A 15608-nucleotide genomic window follows, 5' to 3' on the forward strand; every position below is an offset into this window, starting at 1 on the left:
TCCCCACGCCCACTGTGGCAGCCTCTGCGACGATGCCCTCACACTGGGGCCCCACAGCACTCTCCTCCCAGACACCGGGCCGCTCGCCCCCTAGAGTGCTTTCTGTAGAAGCAGCCGCAGCCTCCGCTGCTCGTCCACCACTGGAGTTGCCCACTCCCTCTTCAAGTACTGGACGTCCACTCGGCCAGAGGCTCTGGCCAGCACCAGGGCCAGGAAGCCGCCGCTGGTCTTCTCTGGGTCCCCGGTAACTGCCATGGTCACCAGCCTGAAATCGAGAGCACAGGGTGTGACTGCGAGTCTGTCACGTGACCCGTCTTCCTGGGGAGAAAAGAGCCATCTTGGTGAGTCAAGATGAAAGGTTAGAGCAGAAATAAATACATACCAGGCACCGTTCTGATTAGAGGTCTGTGGGGCTGACCACTAGTGACCATCACCAATAAGGACGAAGGACGCGCTTCCCAGACAGGCCAATTTGCGAGCCTAGGTCTGCAGGCCGGCTGAGGGCCCCGAGCGCCTGGCTGCCCAGCAAGAAACCTGGAGCTGTCCCAACAGCCCTGTTCCTTCCACAGTCCCCACCTTCCTGTCCAGGCCCCTCGCTGGTAGTCTGGTCCCACTGCCTGGGCCCCGGCTCTGGGACGAGGGGCAGGTGAGAACTCAGCCCTCATGAGACCACAAAGGAGCAAATCTTGAAAAATGACAAGTTGTGAGAATGTCCACCCCACTGAGTGCTTTAATACTGCTGTCCAGCTACTGCCACAAACTGGAAACTCCAGTAACGACACAGAAAGGGGAGGAAAAGGGAGGAAAGGGGACCAGGAGAGGCACGAGGAGAACAGAGCTGGCTCATCACTAAACTCTGTACATTTTAAAAAATCATTAAAATTGGTGGAGAAACACCTGTTGGTATCAGGGCCAATTCATTTTTTGTTAATCAATGGAAAAGTATCCTCAGGTGAAGATTTTTTTTTTTTTTTTTTTTTTGGAGAGTGGAAGGGAGGGAGAGAGAGAGACATCAATGTGAGAGAGACACATGGGCTGTTGCCTCCTGCATGCGTCCTGACTGGAGGCCAGGATCAAACCTGCAACCTAAGTACATGCCTTTGGCTCAGAATTGAACCCAAGACCCTTCTGTGCCTGGGCCCACACTGGCCGGGGCTATCAGGGACAAAATGTGCTTTAAAAACAAAAGTACTGATTCTCAGGTAATGGTGTTTTAGAAACTAGAGGGAGTGTGCCGTAGACCACTCAGGTGTACACAGAACCTGCAAGACCAACAGTGGACGTCACAAAGGAATCACAAAGGAGTCACAAGTTTCTTTATCGCACAGCAATGGGAACCAGCACCGTGTGAGTTCTCTGGTCCACAGGCTACTCTGCACTAAACTAAAATCAATACACCTTAAAGTGGTTTTTAAAATATGACTTAAATTTATAAATATAAAAATATTCATTAAGTAAAATAACCACATTTTAAAGTCACAAACCTGTGCATGAAGTAAAAGCCCCCCAAGGACACTTCTGCAGGAACGACCTGTGACAGGTCATCCCGGGTCATCCTAGGCCCACAGGGGCTTCATCAGACTTGCCTGTCTGGAGAGATGAGCTGCTTGGCTACAGGACCCAGATCACTTTGCAGCAGGTCCCAGACATAAATGCAGGAAGTGTTGTCCTGGACGAAGAACACAGCAGGCCGGGTGGGGGACCACTGCAGGCCGGTGACGGCGTGGCCCCCGGTGCTGTGGCCCCACTGCGCGAGAGGCTGCTCAGACATCAGCTGGTGAAGCCTGATGCTCCCATCGCCACAGCCGGCCTGGGGGTGGGGCAACCACAGGTCATAGCTCCGTTTTCTTTCTTACCCCACCTCAGCAGCCAGGGCAAGTTTTCAGAGCATTAGCTTTCTTTAGTTTGTACAGCAAAAAAATTTGATACATTTTTTGTTTTCAAAACATAAACTTCTAACATTAAATCTGCCCTGACAAACGACAAAGATGAGCATTCACCTTGGAGGTTCTGGGACGCTTCGCACACCTTCCCCTTCCCAAAATGGCTAATAGTCAACGAATTCAGCGAATGTCTAAATAGGTGTTTATTTTTAGCGAAGTTGAATCTCCCTGGTTCAAGCATGGGGCATTAAGATTGGCTCCATGAAAATAAATAAGCCACCTTTTAAAAAATACACATTTGCACCAATATATCCCCTTGGGTTGAAATTTCCATAAAACAAAACTTAGATGGTTTAGTAAAGGACCAAGTTTTTAGCTAAACAGAGACACTTTTAACTCCTTTTTTACTTTCTATATTTAGTCCATCACAAACCCAAACAAAGCAGAGGCACGAGCCAGCAACCACTAAGGGCTCTGTGTCTCGAGGGCTGAGTAATGAGCACACATCATAGGCGACGGGAGCCAGGCTTCCCTGCAGGGCCTGACCTAGACGTGGCCGAGCGCCAGCCTGTTTGAGCCTGGTTGAGCTGTGTCCTCACAGAGGGCCCTTCCTACTGCCTGGAGCTTGGTTTCCATGTATTTTTCCCCAACAGGAGCCAGGACTCCTTGGAGAAATAGCCGATTCCAGGGTTATTACACCAAAAAGCAAAGAAGGCTCATGGAATGGTGTCAGAAGAACATAACAACCAGTCCTAGGACACCCCTGGGACAACCTGAGCAGAACAGAAGCAGCAAATGGCTGTAAGCCACTGAGGGATTAAGGAGCCACATGCCCACACTTACACAGTACATGCATGCCTCCATGCACACCTACAAACAAGTCCACATACACACCTTACAAACCTACATGCATACCTACATAGGAGAGAGGACAGCCAGCCAACTAGTAAATGCGGAATTAACAATGGGATGCAAAGCCACCATCTGCAATCACCCTGACAACAGATGTGGCGAATATCACAGTGGATGCAGGGGAGGACATGAGGGTGCAGCTGAGGATGTGATGAGTGGCAGGGCCCTTGCAGTGCCCACCTGCCTCCCCACGGGATGCTTGTTAATGAGAAAGGGAAGATAGTGAGCCCTGTGCTGGTTTCTGCCTCATCCAGGGAGCCATCAGATGTGTGATGCAAAACCTGAATAACCGTGAGGAAACATCATACAAACTCAAATTGAGGAGAACTCTATGCCCTTCAAAGATGCCAAGGTCATGAGAGACTGGGGAACTGTCTGAGACTGAAGAGACGCAATGACTGACGAGATGCATGAGATGCATGACCTGGGAGGTAATTTTGCCGATAAAGGACATTACTGGAACAACAGTGACATTTCAGTCACATCTACAGGTCAGGTGATGGGCTGCACCTGCACCTGCCCACAGCAGCTCTGTGGCTACAGGAGAAACCATCCCTCTACTACTCAGGGATGGGAGTCACACCTGCAACTTCTGAGCAGGCGGCAGGGAGAGGACGAGCCGTGGTGGCAAGTGTGTGACGTGTGGGGCACCTACATGGGCAGGCAGGGGCCCTGTCTGCTGTTCCTGTAACTTCTTTATATGACTAAAATTAGGTCAAAATAAATTTTAAGAAGACCTACAATAGCCACAGAATGACCTGCACAGACAGGGCCTTCAGGAAACCACTCGGGGAGACGAGCAGACACCCCACACCAGCCCACTGGAACTGAGGCACAGTAAGTGGTCACTGTTAAAACCCCAATCCATCCCTACAAGTGTATTGCTGAGCAAACCGAGCTGGCACTTTGAAAAGACTTTCTTACCAGGAACACAGGTTCTCCAAAGGGGGAAAAGTCAACCACATTCACCATCACAGGCCTCACGCCTTGCTGCTGGGGCTTGAAGAATTTGGGGAATACTCTCAAATCCTGTCTGGTGCCGTGGCTTACAAGTCCCTGGTAATAAAAAGACATAGTGATTAAGGCAAAGGATTATGCACGAGGTTGGCTAAAGCTACTATTCTGGAAGCAATTAAAGCCACACTGTAAAAGCAAACAGCACATTCGTCTTTGACGACACTACTTATCAAGCAGGTGGCAGAGAATGAACCGGAGTTCAGAATGTTCCTCACCATGTTGGTGCCGACAATAAAGTGATTGGGATCTGAAGGCAGAAACTTAACGTTCAGTGTTTGTGTGGCTCCCCAAAGTTCATCACCTTTATGGGAGAGGCTGGAAAAAACAGCAGAGGTGAACAGATGGAGGGCTTGGGAACTGGGGTAACCAGTTATCACCTGTCATACACCATCAGGCAGGGACCCTCACATTTCCTGTGATTCTTAACCACCGGTTTCCCATTTCTGTTTCTGTGCTTTAGATAATTTCTTCAGCTACATCTAATACACTACTTAACCACGTGCTAACTTTAAATTTCAGACACATTTCTCTTCTAGAGCTGTCCTTCAGATTGTACGATTATCCCACGTTCTCAGCACGCGAATATCACATGCTGTGCAGCGGTCTCTGATCTCTCTGTTCACTGCACTGGTCTGGGGCTGTGATGTTAACGTCTCAGCTTTCGGATTGTGCGCTGGGGGTGGGACTTTCTGGGTCTCTCTCAGTGAAGGGACAGGGATCCCCGAGTCCTATGCAGGGTCTCACTTCCAGCTTCCGGCCTTGGTTGGGCAAGCCCGGAGCGCCACCACAGGTCTGCCCAATGTGGAGCCCACAGCAGTGGGGCTGAGAACCAGCCTCCACACATAAGGCTGCCTGCAGGCCCCACCTCCATCCTCGACCTGGCTCTTATAGACTCTCCTCATGTAAAGATCCCGTTGGCCGTTTCTACCTTATCCAGTGTATCTGTGACAGCAGAGGCCACTCTGCCCGAGTCAGAACCAGGAATCTGGCCATGCTCCCCTCACTGTCACTCAGAACTGCAAATGCTACTCATCCACTGAGGACAGCCTCCTGTCACCTCCAGGAGGCAGCTGAGCCCCCCAGGCTGCCCAGATCCTGGCCCCCCTTCCCTCCTGGCCCTCATCTGAGGGTGGGACCTAGAAACCGAGCTGGACACCTGGCGAGAGCGGGTCCACCCCTCACCTAGAAGCACTCGGTCAATTTTGTCCTTTAGCTGAAAGGGCACTTGGTCGATTCTGCCCATGTGGCCACCCTGGCCCAGACCCTGGCCTTTCTCACCCACCCTACAGCAGCCTCATGTCTCTGACTCCAGCCCCCGCCCTGCTCTAACCTTCCACTCCAAGTCCAAGGTGGCTCCCATCGCCAGCAAGACAACCGTCAAACCTCAGCACAATAAACACGCCCAGGGTCTGGCCACTGAATCAGGCCCTTCTCTCTCGAGGGCAAGCCTCCTGGCACTGCCCTGTGTCGTGCATCTGCTCCTGTGGCCAGAGCACACCCCTGGTTTCCCTCCCATCTCAAGTGTCACCTCTCCAAGAAGCCACCATTCACTCCATGCCCCACCTGTCGCCCCTGAGCTCCCACAGGCCACATGGGTGTCCCAACAGAGTGACTCACATGTGTACCATGCCCACAGTGGACGAGGGCATGCCACCCTCTGGGCTACTCCCCCCTTGGACTCCTGAGTTCAGTGACAGGAGGGGGCACAGGGCTGGAAGGACACCCTGGAAAGCTGTTCCAGGAGAGCTCCTGGGGCCAGGTGGCTGAGTCCTGTGTGAGTTACCTCCTCACAGCCACGTCTGTGCCTCTCCCCCACTGTAGGCCCGGGTCCCAAGGGACAGTGAAGACTCCTCCCACTGAGCTCCACTCTTCTGACACACAGGATACCCACCTCAGTCACTGTGACTACCTATCTGCATCCTCACAGGAGCCCAGTGTCCCCACTAGCCCAGGGTCACCTGTGGTTGGCTCCTAACATATGAGGTGGTTTTCTTAACCCTAACAGACCCTGTTGATCACATTTAAGTCGGCTGCAGGTGGTTTAGTCTCAAGGTCTATGCATTATCCCAGCCACAGGAGCCTGTCGATGGGAAGGATTCAGCCATCGCCAGCACCTCTCATGGACCATAAACACCACGAACGACATCTGTGTTTAATAAGAGCTTTCGTGCCATATTAACTTCCATGTCAATGCTCCTGGTTAGGGTTGCCTTTGTGGCCGTTATCGACACCGAATGAAAACGAGTCAGGCAGTGCCAGTTATAGGACAGACAGCGCTTTAATCATGGAAAAGCGGTCGGCTCGCCACTGCGATGCACTTTTACTCAGACTCGCTAATTACCAACTCCTCAGCCACCACCTGTGCCACCTCATGTCTGGGACACAGGCCTCTGTGGCCCAAGGGGTCCACTCTGGGGCTTACCTGCCACTCAGCCGAACCACAGAGCTGTGCACCAACTTCATCTTCCCTCCAGGTATTAACCCTAAAGGCAGGGAGGGGGCAGTAAGTGCACCTCTGAGCACAGGCATGCCCAGGTCCAGTTACAGTCACCTGGGGTCCTGTCTCGATGCTCCAACATGTGTTAGGGAACAAACCAGAAGGCAGAGGCCCCCGGTGCACGTGCGGTTCCTGAAAACCCCTCAGCGCTCAGTGTGGGAAGAAAGAACCTGCAGTTTGGAGCCTCTGGGAAAAAGACTGGTGGAATCAAGGTCAAGAAGCCCTTACTTTTTAGATTTGATGAAATAAAACAAGGGCAGCACACTAGGCAAAAAAATAAAATAAGATCAGTATTTAGATTCCTCGAGTTCCTCAGAGAAGCACAGGGCGTGAATGTGCACCTGTGGGGCTTTGGGACACCGGGTGCACCCACCCTCAGAGTCTGCCCTTCTCCCGACCGTGTGGAGACACCGCAACTTCCCTTATGACAACTCTGACCCCTGGGCCACTCACTGGCTTTGCTTCCTGTCTGTTCCCAATTGTATTCTCCTGTTTTGTAATTACTGCAAAAGGGGAACCAGACATTTATGCATCTTGAAACCCAAATTCTGGGTAAGGCACAGCCTGAAAAAGTACATAATTAAATTCAACCTGCACTGGACAGGGGACTATATAATCAGAGCGTGTCAATGTTGCTGTCACAGGTGGAAAGCAACTCTCCACTTTCCCAGCCACTCACCTGGAAGCCCAGGTGTCACCTTCCTGGGAAGCCGCCCCTGATCTGAGCCCATGCCCTTGATAAGTACCCCTTCCAACCTTGCTATGACCTGTCCCCTAGGACCGCACTACTCCCTGTCCACTCACCCTCATTTCCTAGCCTCTGGGACGGGACCAGGCTACTCAGAGCTGACACCTGTCAGCAAGTCATTAGTTCCAACTAATGCGAGTTCTCTCTCTGACCGTCCCCTAATCTAATGCACACCACAGAGCTGGGAATCACCCAGACGTCCCTGGCGTACAACTTAGGGAGCCAAGTGACATACAGACAAACGGAATTTACTAACCCTCGCTGGAAACACACAGCCAGAACATCACTGATCGTGGTAGCTGAGGTACCCACTCAGTGGCCGGGAAGGTTATAAATACATGATCTTAATGTTCATTTTCAGTAGCTAACTACTTATTTTTACAGTGGTTAATGGCATCTTCAATCTGTTCATTTCAGCAAACATTGCCTGAAATTCGTTTTTCACTTAATAGTTACCTAAATCACTTATTGAACCTGCAACATCTGCCTTTGGTAATTCAACAACCACCTAAAACAGAATATTGAAATGAAGGTTAACACACTTTATAGTTATGAAACCATCTAAGCAAAGCACAGGCCTAATCAGGCAGCAAGCTGAAGGTGCTAAGCACGTCGCTGCTCCAGGAGAAGGACAGCCTCCACCTTCAGGACCAACACTTCAGGTGCTGTAAACCCCTCCTCCCGTCCTGTCCCTGGGGACTGGTCCGTGGCCAGCACCTCGGAGCATCTGTGTGTCTTCTCGCCCCTGTCCGGCCCGGTCCCAGTCCACTTCCATCCCTGTCCCCACAGGAACCTGCAGCTCCTCGGACCCCATGTGCCCCACGTTCCCTTACATGCCCCACCAGCACCATCTCTGCTCCCAGAGCCGCAGACACAGGGCACTTGCCCGTGTGTCCTACTCACCCACATGTTGAGGACCCCACTCTCATCCAAGGAAGCAATGCGGAAGGACAAACCCGACATTTCTAACAAACAGAAGGGGAGGGGAAATGGCTGGTCAGCCAGGAACGATGGGCCGCAGCCTAAGCAAGGTTTTTGGCAGTGAGGGGCCACGCACCGTCCTGAGTGGAAAAGGGCGAGAGAGCAAAACTCTGCTTCTTGCAGCCGGACGCGGAGACGGGTTCTATGGCTTGCACAGGACTGCAGTGGTTCACAGAGGTGAGGACGCCATCTGGGGAAGGCACACAGTCACAGGGTGCGCAGTAAGTCACAGGGATACGATTGCTGTCACACAGGGATGAACACGGTGCTCCTGGGGCATGTGTCCCCCCATGTGGACACAGCTTCAGTTACAGGTGACCATCGCGCTCAGCATTACCATGAAGCAAAGACCATGGACCCCAAACCATCTGTGAAGAGGGAGTGAGGACATCCTGTCTACGGGTGGGAAGGCGTGAGGATGCTGAGACTCCCTGGCAGGAGGGGTCACAAAGAATGAAACCAGAGACACAACCTAGCTCCCAGGACAAGACCCTGGAGGGCTCCTCAGCAGCCACACGACAGACAGGGCTGGAAAGAGACACAGGACAGAAAGACAACCTGGAGCAGCTGCTTCTGGGGGGAGTGGGTCGCAGAGGCAGCTGATGCGGAGTCAGGGCAGACTGGTGCCACACCCCTGTCAGACACCGACACCCACAAACCAGACAACATAGCTCCGCTGACCTATAACCCTCATCTACAAAATGTCCAGGAGAAACAACCAAAGTCCACAAGAGTTCCTCCAGAAATACAGCTGATGGAAATTCTCCCCTAAAAGGGGCATGAAACAGAAAACCAAAGCCCCACCCTCCACCCCGCATCCCACCCCCTCGAAAGCACTGGGAAGCGTAGGTATAGCAAACACTCACAGAGATGCCTGGAATCAGCAACTCGGAACAAAAATAAAAAACAGCAAGAAGATGGGAAGTGGGGTTGAACGCAGGAAAGAAACGAAGCCCAAGTCATGGCGTGGAGTCGACGGGTGGGATGGAGGGAGGCAGCACCAGCAGGTGACTCCGGCTTGTGCCCGAGACCTGTGGGTCCCTCACTCCCAGAAGCCTATGAACCTTCGCAGGTTTCAGGAACAGGACACGACGGGAACTCAAAAGGTTCATCAGCAACATGGGTGGCACATTTGTAAAAGGTAAAAGGAATCTTTTCCAACAGCACCGAATCCATGAGGTTCCCACAGACTCACACATTCTCAGTCGCAGCAATGTCACCCCAAAGGGCAAAAACTGGCTGCTTGGGAAACAAGAAAACACGTGCTCTTTTTAGGCATGAAATACAGATGCACAGACAGTGAGACACGCCACGTATGTTTATTGAAATTTCATGGAGAGCTGATCAGGAACAGGAAGTTTGAGAGACTGAGAAGATAAGCATGGACTGGGAGAAAATACTCGTAAAGACACATCTGATGAAGGACTGGCACCCAAAATACATGAGAACCCTTAAAACTCAACAATAAGAACGCAAAGGATCCATTTAAAGATGTGTAAAAGGCCTGAAGAGACACATCACTGAAGACACTCGAAAGGCAGATAAGCACGAGGTGCCCTCACCCCGGGTCACCAGAGAACCACAACGAGAGCCACAGTGCGAGGCACCCCACACCTGTCAGAGCAGCTAAAATGCTGACGGGCCACGTGCCACCCAGGGTGCAGACCCCCGAGTGCCTATAGGGTAACGCAATGTGGAGCAAGCATACTGACAGGGGCTCACAGTCCAGCAACTGGGATCGGCCGGACAAGCCACCTGGCATTCCAGGAGTGGAAAGACAGTTCCGCAGAGGGGACTGAACTGTGAATGTGCGAGTGCGCAGGTGACCCACAAGTGCCACACGAGGAAGAAGCCAGACAGACTTGAAGGCCTGTGTTCCTGTGACTCCACGTACCTGACGTCTGGAAAAAGTAAAACAGAGACAGAAAACCGACCAGCAACGCTGGGAAAGGGAAGATGCAAAAGCCAAGTGTGGGTGTGGTGAGGGCTCCCGGGTGGGACAGAGAGAGACAGTGAAGACGACTGGGTGAGGTCACTGTGACTGCACAAGCCCCTCATGTCCCTGAGCAGCTGGCGTGGAGGGCAAGACAGGCATCAAGCTAATGGTGTCCAGGAAGCACTGAGAGCCCCAGAACACGAGCCCCTACCAAGTGGTGGGGAGTGTGGGTGCTGGTGTGACTGGTTGGTTGAGGCTGTGATTGCTTGGTTGGGGTTGCAGCTGCCTGGCGTGAAGTACTCCTGGGGTCTAACCAAGGATCCTAGCAGGTCCAGCTGTTCTGGTTCCTCTCGGGCCCCTGGGTGGAGTTAACTAAGCCGGGAGCCCTCACTTCACTGAGGATTTGGGATCCACACTGCCACCTGCTGGCCACAGGCTAACTGTAACCTGGACGCAATCTTGATTTTGTCAGAAGCCTTTTTTGCCCATAGCTCTGATCCCATCCTCTGAGGTAACCTGAATAAATGCCGAGAAATTTCAGACGTCCCTCGAATCTGTCATGCTTGTCCAGAGACACCCGCAGGGCAGGCGGGTCTCACTGACCTGTGGAAAATGTTGCTGTCCTGAACGTCCAAAGGCAGTCGCTCAACCTCACATAACGATGTATCCGAGAGTCTTCTCTTAGGTCCCACACAACGACCGAGCCGTGCACAGTTCCGGCGAAGAGCAGGAAGGCCTTAAAGGGGCTCAAGCAGCAACACGTGACCTAGGGAGACATGCAGGAAGCTCTCTGTGCCCATGTGTCCCCGTGAGTCTCCCGCTGGAAGCTGTGGGACATGTTAAGCAAGTCGTGTACGAGTGTCACTTTCTCAAGTGGAAAGCGGGGTGATAGCCGTGTGTAGTGTGGTGCAGGGCACATGGTGTGCACCACGACACCCATTCACCTCATCAGCAAAGCCATCCTGTCTCTCTACCACCTGGGTCGCTATAAGTTATTTTCAAGGCCCCCAAACTGACACAGTAACAGCTACTGCTCTTTCTCTACAGTGTTGATGGAAATCAACAGTTCTGAGGTCAAGAAGCATAAAAACAGAGTGGCCTGTGTGGTCACCAGACCATGGCCTATGGACCAGAGACCAGGAAGCACATGAGACCACAGGCTGAAATCTCAAGCAATTAAGAAACCTCTGCCACGTCCAGGACCCACACAACTCCAGCAAAAAGTCCCCTTCTGTACTCAGTGCCAAGCCCGGGGGTCCAGTGTCTTCACTTGGCTAGAGCCAAACTGACCCAGTTCCCAGGGGACCTAAGGGAACTAACCAGGTTCACAGTGAGTTAGTCCTCTGAACAAGCAATTTCTAGAGTCAAGACAGACACGCTCGTGTGTTCTATCACAACTGCAGATAGGGTTGAGGGAGACCAGGAAGAGAGAGAAAGGACCTTATAGGTCCCTGTCCTCCCGCATTCCCTGTGCCCAGCACCATGCCCCACCCTCCGGCCCTTCCTCCCAACCCCATGACTCTCCAGAGCTGTACCTGTGACTCACAGACCAGCACCTTCTGAGGCCCTGAGGGCTGCCAGATGTCCCACACGCAGAGCACGCACCTCCTGTCCAGTGAAGGCGCAAAGGCCTTTGCAGGCCGGCTGTGGACAGACACCACCGTCTGCCGCTGAGCCTTCGAGGCATGCAAGCAGCACACTTTCCGATCTGGGGATAGAGTAAAACGTTTTGGTATCTTACAGACCTGCCAGAACACGTGTTAAAGCAACACACTTAGAAACATGCAAGTAAGTTTCGGCTTAACGAAGAAACAGACGTGGTCCTTTCCAAGCTCCACATGCCTCAAAGTCTGCGTTGACAACTGTCCACACTGCCTCATGGTTTTGCTGAAAAGTGGTCCTTCAAACTTGGTACAATGCAGCCTAGAGCCGCTCAGCAGGCCCGTCAGGTCCCCAAGGCTTTCACACTGCGAAACTTCTCCATCGGGACCTACCTCACTTTGTTTCTCTCCCGAAAACTTTCCCGGTTGGATCTACTGCCCCCTTCACTTGTTTAGCAAGTTCACAGTCTGTCTGACCCACAAGGACTTCTGCCTGTCCACTGCTGAATCTCAACAGTGCCTGGGACACTGGACATGGGCAATTTCTCAAATGCAGGAGCAAACGAAAGGAGAGAAGCAGGCGCACTGGCTGTCACGGCCGCGGGTGAGCTTTCTGTGACGGCTAAAGCATCTCCTTCAGAGGCCTTGGTCCACAGTTGAGATGAACAGCTCCGTCAGACACCTGCCATCCAATCTCACTTCCTCCTGTCAGCTCAGAATTCATTTTACCAAAACACAAATGCAAAAAAACAAGAAAACCTCCCCTCTGTTCATGTGCGAATCTCACATGCCCTGCAGAGGGCCAGCCCTGTGAGGACCCCGACCAACACACACACGTTCCCCTCACGAGGGACTCTTGTGATGCCTGTGTCACCTGTACAAGCGCTTCCAGGCCTGTCAGGCACTGTCACTGGGCAGCCCTGGGAGAAGAGGCGGGTGTGGCACATGCACACCTGTGTTTTGAATCCTATAGATACAGTGATTTACTATTTTCTTAACTCTTATCTTTTAAAAATAAACACTCCCCAAAACGGTGAGCTTTTTTTTAAACTGCCATTTTTGTTCACATCAAATGTCCAGCACAGGACAGAAAAAGCTCCAGGATGAGCTCAGGACGTCTCCTCCTCCACCATCAGGACCTTGGGCCACTGTTTTTAAAGCAGAGCAGGGACCAGCCTAAGAGCTGGACAGGGCCCCACACATGCAGTTTGTTTAAACTGGTCTGAACAATCAATCCCGTAGAACCACACCTCATGTCTGATCGCAGGGCATTTCATGTTCTGAGACCACAGGCTACTCTGGGGCTAAACGAGCAGCCCCATGTGCAGTGCTGAGCTGCTGCTCAGACCTGAGCGCAGACCACAGCCGCCATCTCTCAATGCCCGCCCTGCACTGCTCCCGCTGTTTCTCAGGACTAACACAGGCCCTCTGCCTGTGTCACAGCAGCCCCCTCCCAATGGTCTCAGGAGCCTGCCCGCCTCACACGCACTGGGGCACCAAGCCAGGGTCAGAGAGCTCCTTGCAGGCTGCACCGCACATCACAGAGGGCAGAACCAGCAGCTCAACGCCCCACGTGGCATCACAGTCAAGCACACACAGGACGGTTCTTACACTGCAGGAAGGGCAGGCTGGTGTTCAGCTGGGAGGAGCTGTTGCTGAGGGGCAGGGTGCTGCCCTGCGCCCCGGGGTCCCAACTGGATGCTGCTGCCACACGGTCCTCTTCCAGCAAAACCGCAACCACCTTTCAAAGACAATGAGCAGCCCATAGTCAGCTACAGACACAGTCGTTACCCACTCATTTCACCCTCGTCTTAAAACAACTGCTTAGCCGCAAGGTACCACAGGAGCTGACAGAAGGAGACCACGCTGTCCAGCCTGCACAGCAGGAGGCGCTGACGGTGACCTTCCACTAAGCAGGCTCCTCGGGGGAGCTGGGGTTACGGGGACACGTCATTTTTTATGGTAAAGACTCTGCCAAGATAACAGGATGAGGAGATCAGCTGATTGCCCAGAGCTTCTTAACGAAACACAGGGTGTAAAGAAAGATCGAGCACAGGCCCCCAGTTCTCACTGTGCTGAGGACCCAGGAGGCGCAGAGCCACAGTTGCTGCTCCAACAGGGTCCCGCTCAGGAGGGTGGGTGAACAGGGCACTGCAGACTAGGGCAGTGTCCCGCAGCCCTGACGGACCGGGTGAGGGTCAAGTCCTCTGTCCTCACCACCCTCCTCCCCGGCCAGCTGCCTGCCGCTCCGCTGCACCTGCCAGCTCCGCCTTCGACCCCCAGGATTTACAGAGGAGGTCATTCATGCAAGTGTGTGGAAACAAGACCTAACAGGGCAGGAGAGGAGCACAGCGGCTGGCCAGACGGACCCACACGTCAGCCGCTCCACACCGAATCCTGAGCTGCGTACACACGAGCACTGTGAGTCAGAACACCGACTCCCCGAGTGTGGACCTTCTTCCCAAGATTCACACAGAGAACTCGGGGGGCATACGGTGACCACCACTTGTTCCACAGTGACCAAGGGGTGGGGCCCAGGGGCTCAGGTGACACAGGGGCTGTGACCTGACAGCTGTGGAGCAGTTTCAGATCTCCACGAGCAGTTTAAAAGTCCTAAGTTCATTGGTTTCAAACACATGAACTGCATGACACACAGCTGGCACCGGTGGGGACATAGTGGCAGCCCCATCCCAGTGCCTACCTGGCAGGCCTCCCGGAGGAACCTGGACAGCCTCAGCGTGTTGACCTTTGGCACCACTGCTGCATCACAGGAGTCTCCGCTCTCACCCCCTGAAAAAGTCAGAGAAAACCACCCAAGTGGGCTCTAAACAGCTACACGTCACACGTTCGAGTTCAGAGGTGTCACGATGAACACCAGGAACCCAGAGGAGAGCTCGGAAAACCACATTTATCTCTGGATCTACTAGTCATTGCTTCAAAAGCTGCACCCTGACGGGAGGAGAGATGGAGTGGTGAACATAACACTGCACACCTGAAATGTATACAATCTCGTGGACCTGTCACCCCAATAAATTTAATTTAAAAAATCAAAATCTGTGAACAGGAGCCTACTTAAAGTCCTTAAGGAAAATACAGGGGTAGGCAAAGAGTAGGCTTACAGTTGTGACACAAACGATACGGTAATTAATCAACACTAATACAAGACCTGCCTCTGCCCGCCCTGCATTTAAAGGCATCGATTATGATGTAAGTGCCACGTTTCATTTCCGTGGATGATTTCTGAGGGAGAGGCTTCCCTGTGGGAAGAGAGTAACACAGAAAATCCCTCAGAACAGGCCCCACGGGGAAGGTGACATCTAGCACATAAATAACAGAAAACCATGCGTGCGCAAAGCACTATTCTGGGACCTGCCGTCTATACGGATGTGAAGTGTCTGGTAACTGTACTTCACATATGTAAGTCTCTGTTGATGAGTACAGGCTATTCCCGAGTTAAAAGCAGTGTGTCCTGGAGCCCACTCTGAAGAAGCGTGTCTGGAACGTGGCCTCTCCCCTGCTGACCGGCTCCCAGCTCATCGCTCGGGCCAGCAGTGCGCAGGCTGGTTTGCTCCTACCAAGAGCGCCTGGCATTTCCACGGTGAGGTCCCAAGCACCACCCCCAAGAGAAAGACAAGAGGAACAAGAAATGCGATCAACACCAACAATAATGTGCAGAAACCAGCTCCCAGTGGTCAGGTTGCAAGCTGCTCACCCCCTGACACAGCCGAGCCCTCCCCGGGGTGCTGGGTCCACACATCCCTGGTCTCTGTCTCCTCTGTCTGCGCGTCTCGGTCGACGTTGTCGTCATTACACTGGACATAAGCCTTAAACACAAAGGGGCTGGACTCAGCACTGGGTCTCAGCCTCAGAGCAATGCCTCATTACTGAAAAGAAACTGTAAGCTTTTAAAGTTATTAATGACAGTCTTCTTGCTTTTGTCAAAAATATAAGTATCATAACAAACCACCATCATGCAAAGACTGTTTGGGTCTTAAACATACATGATACATAATAGGTCTGATTTTCTAAAGTG

At 52.6% G+C, this 15608-nt stretch overlaps 1 protein-coding gene across 1 annotated transcript in view; it reads right to left on the reverse strand.

Annotated features, from left to right (window-relative positions):
• DYNC2I1 (dynein 2 intermediate chain 1) overlaps positions 1-15608 on the reverse strand; it is a 35368-nt gene continuing 19760 nt past the window's right edge. Inside the window, exons 12-24 of the mRNA XM_016196933.2 lie at positions 15288-15399; positions 14277-14365; positions 13187-13316; positions 11510-11682; positions 10578-10740; positions 8115-8228; positions 7961-8022; positions 7514-7565; positions 6235-6295; positions 4028-4127; positions 3720-3851; positions 1587-1810; positions 1-265 (exon numbers count right to left, since the gene is read on the reverse strand). Of these exons, the coding sequence (XP_016052419.2) occupies positions 91-265; positions 1587-1810; positions 3720-3851; positions 4028-4127; positions 6235-6295; positions 7514-7565; positions 7961-8022; positions 8115-8228; positions 10578-10740; positions 11510-11682; positions 13187-13316; positions 14277-14365; positions 15288-15399 (1587 nt within the window). The 3' untranslated portion in view covers positions 1-90. The remainder of the gene's footprint in view (positions 266-1586; positions 1811-3719; positions 3852-4027; positions 4128-6234; positions 6296-7513; positions 7566-7960; positions 8023-8114; positions 8229-10577; positions 10741-11509; positions 11683-13186; positions 13317-14276; positions 14366-15287; positions 15400-15608) is intronic.

Source organism: Miniopterus natalensis, chromosome 10 (genome assembly GCF_054644295.1).
Source record: "Miniopterus natalensis isolate mMinNat1 chromosome 10, mMinNat1.hap1, whole genome shotgun sequence".
NCBI classification, from domain to species: Eukaryota; Metazoa; Chordata; class Mammalia; order Chiroptera; family Miniopteridae; genus Miniopterus; species Miniopterus natalensis.